The sequence below is a fragment of the Phalaenopsis equestris genome, unplaced genomic scaffold (genome assembly GCF_001263595.1).
Source record: "Phalaenopsis equestris unplaced genomic scaffold, ASM126359v1 Scaffold000036, whole genome shotgun sequence".
In the NCBI taxonomy this organism is placed as follows: Eukaryota; Viridiplantae; Streptophyta; class Magnoliopsida; order Asparagales; family Orchidaceae; genus Phalaenopsis; species Phalaenopsis equestris.
In genome coordinates, this window is record NW_018164478.1 from 6800865 (window position 1) to 6811936 (window position 11072).

Here is an 11072-nt window from a genome sequence, read left to right on the forward strand (position 1 = left end):
GATGGTGAGGAAAGTGTCATTACAAATAGATTTTATCTGCTACGCCCCTATAAATTTAAAATGTCTTTTCAGATTCCTTAAATGGAGGAAAGCACCATTTAGCTGCGATCTATTTGCAAATCCTAATATTTTAGTGGTCTCATTTTAGGAACATGCCTTACATTACTTAGCCATCTTATTAGAAAGATTTGCACTTGGCCCAACTTGGGCAGTAAATGAACCATTGCACTTGATGAACAATTTAAATTTGGCTCATTGAAGACTTGGTTATATTTGTTTATGTTCACGAATAAATTAGTAAATAAACAAGTTTGAATAATTTAAAAAACTCGAAGCTTAAATGAGCTAAACATGAACATAATTGAACTTGTTCATTTATGTTCACGAATAAATATGTTTTTTGTTCAACAAGTAACTTGTTAAGCACTCGACATTAAGCTTGATGAAAGTTGGTATCATATATGATATATAAATACTAATATATTAAGTTTATGTAAATTCTTAAGTTGTCATTTTTAGTTGTTTGGTAGAATTTAGGTTAAATCTTAAATGCTACACAAATCATTCCATTAAACAACTCCTAAGTAAGAGATTTTTGGTAAAATGGAGAAATGAGATTTAAGATATTGTATGATTTAAAGTTTATAATCAATAAATTAGTAGTTAAGATCATATTTATAAAATTATTTATTGATTTTTTTATATGAAAGCTCAACACATGCTCAAGCTGAACATGAACAACTCACAATTACACCAAGCCAAGTCCTAATTATGATATACTCAATTGGACTCAGCTCGTTTACTGCCTTAGGCCCACCCACCTCTCTCACCAATAGTTTTCTACCTTAAAAATTCTACTAAATTTTTAATGGAAAAAAAAATTTAAATAAATGCAAAACAACATGATGGAGACATTGTATACTTTTGGGTTAACAGACAACCCACAAGCAGATCTATGCCTCTACAGGGAGATGGAGAGCTATATATATTTAACTTTAAAAATGAGATATATATCAAAAGCAGGGCTATAAATGAGCCAGAGCTTGGTTTGTGTTTGCGTTTGGTTCGTTTTAAATTAATTATGGTGAAAATTAACTCATAACTTAAAGTAGATATCGGGTGTGGATTTCAACCTACATCATTCATATGCAATAAAAGGAGCATAATCTTATGACCACAATGGAGTTGGGATAATTTAAGCCTAGAGGTAAATATATATAATATTTCTATATGAATAATAATATAATTTCCTAATTTTCAGTTCAAGAGAGCCAAACACTATCGAATAAGGGGTTCCTATTGTTCGGTTCATTTATGAATAATAATATAATTTCCTTATTTTCAGTTCAAGAGAGCCAAACACTATCGAATAAGGGGTTCCTGTTGTTCGGTTCATTTATAATTCGAGCTTAAAAAATCTATTTATGTTCGGTTACTTTCTTAACAAATGAGTAAAACATGCGTTTTTTTAGAGCCCAGTCGCAAGCTATTTAAAACTGTGTATATGGCAAGTTAAAACTTTTTAACTACTGCACACAAAAATACTACAGATTAATAAATACGTCCAGCTTAAATTTGCTCATCAACCTCCAAGAAATTCATTAGCTCCCCGTCATAGTGCTTTTAGTCATAACATGATGTATCCTGATTTGTGAAGATGGCTAAAAGAAATCAAACCAAAGAAGACTCCGAAACTCTGTAAAAAACAAAAAAAACAACAACAACAACAAATTTACCTTGTTTACAGCATCATTCTTTTTACTATTTCATCCAATAAATCCACATAAATTTCTCTCAAACATCAAATTCCAGCTTCTATCACACACCTTACATCTCAATAACAATCTTACCTGTAGCATGCCCATCAATACATTTAGCCCATGCATCCCCTGCATTGCTCAGCAAATGCTTAGAGTCCACCACCGTCTTCATCTTCCCTTCCTTCACCAACCCAACCAAAAACCTCAAATCCTCCTCCTTCGGCATCAGAACCATCGGCACTGCCGCCTTCTTAGCAAAACTAAGCCTCTTCAGAGCGTACTTCACAAAGGTCATGGGATTGGGTGTGACAACCACCACCTTCCCATTCTCGCTCAGATTCGCCTCAAAAACTGACCATTCGACGCCGGCTGCACATTGTATCACTGCATCATATTTCTTACCTGATGGACTCTGTAACATTTCGCCATCCGAGCTCTTGTAGTCGAGAACCTCATCTGCACCTAAGCTCTTGACCAATTCCATGTTTCGAGCGCCGCAGGTTGCCGTCACATTGAGGTTCGCAAGCTTTGCAAGCTGCACTGCATAGTGTCCAACGCCCCCGGAGGCAGCCGTTATGAGGATGTTGAGGGGCTTGCTCGTGCCGTCGAACTTGGCTCCGGCGGATTTGAGTGCTTGGAGAGCCGTGGAAGCAGCTATGGGTAGACCTGCGCCTTCAGCTGGGGATACCTCAGGTGGTCTGTGAACTGTTAGGGTGGATGAGGCAACTGCATATTCTGCAAGCCCACCTCCTTTCTATTATGTGAGGAGATGATTAGGGGATTGGTGTTGGTGAATGAAGAATGATTAGGAGAGGATGAAGAAGAGATTGATATGCGAACCATAAAATTGAGCATAGATACAACTTTGTCTCCAATTTTGAAGTTCTTGACTGCAGAACCAACATCAATAACCTCTCCGGCAACATCAGTAACTGTTTAAAAGATAGCAGTTTTGAAAAGTTTGGGTTAGTTGCATGTGAAGCAAGGAGGCTAATCGAATTTTGCCTCTTTTTACTCAGGAAATTTACATACATACAACACAATTCTTATGTATCCTTTTTATTCAGGAAATTTACATACATACAACACAATTCTTCTGTATTTACATAGATAACACCTAAACTTTCATATTTAGGTTCATAAAACTCAAATATTTAATATCACTTTTATTTACTTTGTAAAAATGAAATACACATTTTTGATGCATAGATTTATGACACCAATGTGCAATATTAGAAAATATAAAAGTTTAGGTTTTAGATATGTAAGTACATAATAATTTTGTGGTATGTATGTAAATTTCCCTAAAAAAAGCTGAAAATATAACAAATAACCATGTAGTAGTATCATCAAATATAGTATATGCAAGTCAGGTGCTCTAACTAATTATATATTGTATTTTTTATATCAATTATAGTAAATTAGGTAGAGTATCATAACATATCTTCTCAACAAAAACAGTATCATAACATATCTTCTCAAAAAAAAAGACAGGTTTCAAGTGAAATCATTTAGAAAAAGCTTATGTATACTGGATTCATTTAGAAAAAGCTTATGATTCATTTAGAAAAAGCTTATGACAGGTTTCAAGTGAAATCTTTTGGAGAGTTCTAAAGAAGAAAAGTGTTGATATGACTAAATCAATTAAGATATGTATACTGGAGTTGTTTCTTGTGTTCAAACAGAAGGAGCTTTAAGTTCATATTTTTTTGCTTTAGTTATGGATTCTCTTACTGGACATTTACAAGAGGATGTATCTTGTTGTATGCTTTGCGCTGATAATATGCTTATTGTGGATAAGACTAGAGAAATAGTTAGAAAAACTTGAATTATGGAGGTCTAGATTGGAGTCTAAAGACCTTCGTTTGAGTAAATCTAAAACTAAATGCATGAAATGTAATTTTAGTAGTAGTAGCTTCAGTGGCAGAATTGTTATATGGATGATTTAATCATTAAAAGATGTGAACGTTTTAGATATCTCGGGTCTATTGTTTAAAGTGGTGATGATATAGATTGGGATGTTATTGGTAGAATTCAAGTTTGTTGGTTTAAGTGAAGGAATGCATCGGGTCTATTGTGTGATAGAAAAGTACCGCTTAGACTTCAAGCAAAATTTTATAAGATGGTGATGAGACATACATTGCTCTATAATGCAAAATGTTGGCCTTTAAAAAAGAAGCATAATACAAAGTTAAGTGTTGTTGAGATGAGATGCTTAGGTGGATGAGTGGCTTGACACTTAAGAGACAAAATGTGAAATAAATATATCCGTGAAAATGTTGGTGTAGCTCCGGTGGCAGACAAGACTAGAGAGAGTCGTCTTAGATCATTTTGTCACATTAAACGTCGACCATCTAATGATTCGGTTGGGAAAGTAGATGTTTTAGATTTGACTTATGTTTAGAAAGGAAGAGGTACGCCTTAAAAGACTATGGCATATTGTATAAAAAATAATCTTAATTTATTAGAATTAAATGAAAATATAGCACTCAATAGGAAGCAATGGAGAAAAATGATTCATGTTGCCGACCCCACTTAGTGGAATAAAAGCTTGATGTTGTAAATCATATGCATTAATCATAATAGCGTGTTCGAATTGTTCGTTTAAGCAAACGAGCCAAATATGAATATTTTTTTAAGCTCAAATTATAAATGAGAATAACACGAACAACCTCGATCGTGCTCAGCTCATTTAAGCATTAGATAAGAAAAAATTATATATATTTATAACTAAGCTTAAATCATAACAGTTTATGTGGTTATGTGATTTCGTCTTCTATTGCATAAAATTAGTGTAGGTTCAAATCCAAACCCCTACATCTATTTTTCTAATTAATTTAAACGACTTAATCTCAAGCTAAACATGAACAAAAATATGTAAATCGAGCCAAACAAAAACACACTATTCATAAGCAATTTCAAACACTAGCTAATTTTGAAAGACTGGACATGAGCCAAACCTGAGCTCTCTCGAGTTCGACGCATTTACAGTCCTACAAACAGCACAACTTGCCCATTAGATTCAAGGTTAAATCACACTCGCCCGTTGATGAATTGGTAGAACTTCTCATCTTCCTTCCCATTGATAAGCATTCATATGTCATGACTTAGATACGAAAGTAACTTATCAAAATGAAATTTTAAGGGCAGTGGTGGAGCTTAAATTTTTTTTAAAGGGGGCATATCAATGAAATTTCATAGAAAATAGTATGACTGAATATTTTCTGAGAGCCCAATAAAATTTTTATTTTGAAGAAAATAAGTATAATATTAAAATTTCTACTTTTGAGGGGGGCATATGCCCCCATCATAACAAAGGACTTTGAACTCATTTTAAGAATCAAATCAATAACCTTGTGGACAAACAACTAATTACAGCCTTAAGGCGAAACTTATAAAAATAAATAAATTTATCACAACAAAAAAGTAATAAATTTAGAGCAAAAAAAATTCTCTGTACAAAAGAAAAGTTTCCATTTAAGCACGAAAATAAAAACAAAGCATCAAGCTGTTAAAGTCCTTAACAAAAAAAACATAAGAAATAACGTTAGAAAAAGTATATTGTTAGCAGTAGCATAACGGGTATGAAATCCAAAAAAAAAAAAGAAACAAATTTGACTAGAACTCAGGACAAACAAGGAAATAAAAAAAACAAAGTTTGAAAACATAAATTGAAGGAAAAATGGTGCTTGCGCCGTGGTATTCAGTTGTTATAATAACTTGAGTAATTATAAGAAATTAAGTGAATCTTTTAAATAATTTCCTCTAGAAAAGTATGAAATTTTCGGTATGCATTATTTTTCAGGTATTGACACAGGAGCTAAACTTTTAATTCAGTTTATATCTCTTGATATATGTATTTCAATTTATTTTTGTGTCTATATTTTAGGATGACATACTTGTAATTAGGAGAGTCTAGCCTCTATAAAAATGGACTGTTTTGTGTGGGTTGAGAAAGAAGAGTATATTGATTGGTTGTAAGAACCATTCTTGTATTCTTCTAGGTTAAGAAGCGAATTTAGTATCCTGGAGTAGTGCCCAGATGGTAATCAGTCATCTTTATTTCAGTTTATGCATTCTATTTCCCTTCTTTGAATTCTCAATCCAAATTTCTTTCTTTTCTAAATTTAGAAACAACAAATTTTTATTTTTACCTTATTTTTGGTATCATCATGATATCAAAGCACGGTTCTTACATATTTTTTTCTTTTCATTCCCCGAGTTCTTTCACATTTCAATCTTCTTTTATTTCCATTTTTTTTAGTTTCTCCTTCTCTGCTTATTGTCTAGAATTTATGGATCCAGAATTTGAGGATAGAAGTTTGTTTTCTATCCGGATTTTTTGGTTTTCTTTGCAATCCAGATTTGTTGAAATCTATCCAAATTTCTCTTTTGTGACCGGAATTTTCGTTATTGTGCATCCGTGGGGTTCTTCTGTCCAACCGTGGAGGTTGATAATTCTCTAGCTTAAGTTTCCTGTTTCCAATTCTTGCCCCGTAAATTTCAAACAGTTTGTTGCCCCTGCATTTGTTTGTGGTTCTTTCTTCTCTCAATCATGTCGCGAGGGAGGATCAATGTCCTTCTAAGCCGAGATTTGGTTGTGGAAGAATTGCTACAATAAATTTGTCGTCTACAAACAAGATTGGCACTTCTTGAACAGCAAGAACAAAAAAAAATAACAAAATGAATCTGGAAATGAGTGGATCAGCGAGGAAGAAGATAATCCATTCCATCATGCGACATTTTAACAAAATGAATCTGGAAATGAGAGGATCAGAGAGGAAGAAGATAATCCATTCCATCATGCGACATTTAGTAGTGCTGAACAACCTCTACATACTAGTAGTGATGAACAACCTCTACATACCATGAGGTTTGAAAATCAACGGAAACCTTTAGATTTCGGAATCAATATTGACCTTCTTGATTTGGATGGAATGTTGGATCTCAATGAATTCGTCAATTGGCAACATATAGTTGAATGAATTCTAGAATTCAATGAGTTATCACAAGAACATATCGTCAAACTAGTGGCAATCAAATTGAAGAAAAATATCTCTTTGACGGGAAAATTTGAAGAGGATTCAGCAAACGGAGGGAAGATCCAAGATCACGTCATGGACCAAAATGAAGAAAGAAATGCAATGACGATTCTTAATGGATCATTACCGACAAGAAATCTTCATTTGACTTCATAATCTTCATCAACAAGAATTATCCGTAGAAGAATATGTCGTTGAATTCAATAAATTAAGGCTGAATTGTAATCGATCCAAACCTAAAAAGCACACTATTGCACATTTTTTGGGTGGTCTACAACTATCTATTGCTAATGTGGCTCAACTCCAACCATTAGGGACATTACAAGACAAGATTTACTTGGCAGTGAAGGTTGAAAAACTGCATAAATTTGGTAGGAACACTGTAGTATGCATTCCTACCAATGATTTGGGTGGTTCCAGCAAATCAATCCACTTTCGGGCACAATGTGGTGGTTGAAATGTTGAAAACAGCAGTAAAACTACTGTCCAACCGCAAGGGACTGCTATCACGGCAAAGGAAGGAACTACATCAGGTATATAATGCTTCAAAATTCATGAGTTCGGCCGCATAGCTTCGACTTGTCCTAACCGGTGCATTATTTCATTGGTGAAGGAGGTTAATCAAGAGAAAAATGATGTGGTAGAAGAAGAATATACTAATCCAATGCGGGCCCAAATCCTATAGGCGGACGAGAAGGGGAATTACTTGTGATAAGACGTCTCATAAGTATCGAACAATCTTCCAATAAAAATTAGTTACGGCATAACATCTTTAGAATATGATGCACAGTTCAGGACAAAGTTTGTAACATTATCATAGATGGTGGAAGTTGTGAGAACGTGGTTGCAACAATCAGTGGAGAAGCTTGGGCTAACTACTCATCCCCATTAACTCACTTGGCTCAAGAAGGGGGCTGAAATTAAAGTCAATCGACAATGCATGGTGTCATTTTGGATTGGTCGGAAACTTTGTGAGCAGGTTGTATGTGATGTAATTTCAATGGACGCTTGTCACATATTGCTTGTTTGGACTCACAATATGATCGTCGTAAAATTTATGACGGGTATGCTAACACTTATTCCTTTATCAAAGAGAGATTTCAAACTAATTTGTTATCTATGAAGAAGGAGATTTGGGTAGAGATTGAAATCAACATTTTACTCCTTTCATTACTTTTGAAAGATCTTATGGAGACAATTATGGGAGATTTGGGTAGAGACTGAAATCAACATTTTACTCCATTACTTTTGAAAGATCTTATGGAGACAATTATGGGGTACCTTTTGATCATAACTGAGAATTTTGGACAGCTACATGCAAATCCTTCTAGATTGCAGGGATTGATACGACAGTTAGAATATATATTTACGACAGAGATTCCTGTAGGATTGCCTCCTATGAGAGAGGTACAACAAACCATTGACCTTGTCTCTGGTTCGTTCATCCCCAACAAACATGCATTTAGGATTCTCCGAAGGAGCATGAGAAACTTCAATGCCAAGTGGATGAATGGCCTGGGGCAACATAGTGCTAGACCGTGTGCGGCTCCGGCTCTCTTGGTTCCAAGGAAGGATGAGTTTGAAGATTTGATGTTGGAAGATGATTGGATCACCAAACTTAACCTACCTGGAAATTAGAGCTACTTCATCATTTTCGATGTCCCGAGTTGGCTACTCATTAGAAATCAAATTATGAGATTGCTCAATATGAGGGAACCTTGCCAACCCCGAGAATATGACGCAAGAGTTAAATGTTTTATTTTAGTTTATATATGTTGGTATATGTGTTCCAATTTGTTGTTGTAGGATAGCATAATTGTAATTAGGAGAGTAGCCTCTATAAATAGAGGTTATTTTGTGTGGGATAAAGAAGAAGAATATTTTGATTGATTGTAAGAACATTTCCTATATCTTTCTGGGTTAAGTGAATTTAGTATCGTGGAGTGGCACACAGGTGGTGATCGGCCATCTTTATTTTATTTTATGCATTTTATTTTCCTTCTTTGGGATTCTCGGTCTAGGTTTCTTTGTTTTCTGAATTTAGAAACTACAGATTGCTATTATTACTTTGTTTCCGGTACCACACATGGAATGAGATATCTCCTTGCTAAGGTGGAAATGTAACAGTGAATAATGTTTTACCTGGTATAAATGGAAATCTGAGTGGAAACAGTGGCCAAAGGTTTCCTTTCTGAGTTTTCCAATCAACGGGATTCAAGCTCGCTGCTTCCAGCTTTAGCAAGACCTCGTCTTTCTTTGGCAAAGGAACTTGCACCTCAACATGCTGCAGAGAGCAACCATATAATCAATATTTAACGTTGTTTTCTTTTAGGAAGATTTACATGCATACCACTCAATTCCTATTTATTTACAAATCTAGCAAATCTAGCACCTTACAAATCTAGCACCTAAAATCTAATTTCTACATATATGCCACCTTACATATGCATGAAAAGGTATATTCACTTTTTAAAAGTCAAAATAATTGTATTCTTTAAGTGACATGAAAGATTTTAATGGTTTAAATATACAAATTAAAGTTTTGGTGGTAAAGTTTTGGTTTTAGATATGTAAATACATAAGAATTGAGTAGCATGTTTGTAAATGCCCAATAAATGAAAAGTTTCATAATTGCTCAAAATATGGAACATGCTCCTTTGGAGAATCCTAAATGCTCCTTTGGTTTAGTCAGGTTTAAGAGGGATTGTCTCTAATGATGCCTCCATGTAGCTGAGTAAGCTTTTGATGCATGATACATTAAAGCTTCTATCATGATGAGTAATGGTTAATGAGAAATGTTCTCTCAAGTGAGGGAGAGATTGCTAAGGTATATGAGGCTTTGATTTTGTCTCAGATCAGACAGCTACAAATTATGTTGGTGCAGAAATACTAGTACTTGACCCTCACCCATAAGCTCAAAGTTTTGGGTGAAAATAGGTGAAGGATAAAAGGCTTGACTGCAACATATTTAATTTGCATTTTGTTGCCTCATTTGACAAAAAGTGGAAAGATGGATCAGCATTCCATGTGTTGCAATCGTTCGTCATGAGTTAACGAAGATGTTTGAGCGTTTGTCAATGTGCGCTAAATGATGAGGGTAGGAAGAAGCTTGAGATTGCTCCAAATAATCTTGCAAGAACTCAAGTTGGACATCTCGATTGCCATAGCCTATTTTTAATATCCCATACCCACTTAGCTAAGTAAAAGAAAGAAGGAGAAGCTACAATTATTCCATAAAAACTCTTAAGAAGAGGAAAAAAGTTGAATCTTGCCCACTTCAACACATTCCGCTATTTTTAACCCCATTAATTCACGTATGGTGTCAATATAATGTCATAAAATGAGTTGTTAAAGGGTATCATATAGACATCATTGATTGCCGCATCAAATTGTAAATTAGTAGTAATGCAGTGAAGGAAAAGGTAGCAACAACCCAAATTTTGTCTCCAACATTATGATAAATGCAGAGTTTTGGAGGATTTGAAGCAATCACTAGAACATGATTAACAACCATTTTATGACATTACAAGCACACATAAACTTATATGACGGTATATTTATAATTTTTTAGAGTTGCATTTTAATTATTATCCAAAATAGTCTTTATGATTATCAACAGCAAAGAACAACCCTCTCATGATTATGAACGGAACATATACTTCTATGGGTTGAATAAGCAAAACTGAACTATGCCAAAGCTATCAAAGCCTGTTGCTTTTAATAGATTAATAAGTATAATAATTAGGCCTTATTTATATTCTATTTTCTCAAAAGCAGGTTTTATTTAAGTGGAGATGTACAACACATAACCACTTAGAAAACAAAAACCAAAAGAAGTCTTATTAATAGGATACAACAACAACAACAACAACAGCAATGCCTTAATCCCACTACGTGGGATCAGCTACATGAATCATTTTTCTCCATTGTGCCCTATTTAGTTAGTGTCATATTTATTGTGCCCTATTTAGTGTCATATTTTCATTTAGTTCTAATAAATCAAGACTTATTAATAGGTAAATAAGAAAATTAGTCAAGCCAATTTGAAATTAATAAAAGGGGCATTTACATGCATACCACAACCAATTCCTACATATGTAATACCTGAACTTTGCTTATTGACACTTCCACCACCCAAATCTTTCATACCACATCAAAAATACCATTATTTTACCATTTTAACTTTTAAAAAGTGAAATGTAATCTTTCATGCATAAGGTGGTGTGTGTGTGTGGAAAAATTATTTCATACGGATCGGGCACCGCACGCA

General features: G+C 34.2%; 1 protein-coding gene across 1 annotated transcript; it reads right to left on the minus strand.

Moving 5' to 3' along the window:
- Positions 1-1671: 1671 nt before the first annotated feature.
- LOC110018830 (putative quinone-oxidoreductase homolog, chloroplastic) lies at positions 1672-9086 on the minus strand (the record flags this gene model as incomplete). The annotated part of the gene is given in 3 exon segments (XM_020716285.1): positions 1672-2514; positions 2601-2692; positions 8945-9086. Coding segments are annotated over 3 exon segments (921 nt in total), but the record flags the coding sequence as incomplete, so codon positions are not given.
- Between the last annotated feature and the right edge of the window lie 1986 nt (positions 9087-11072).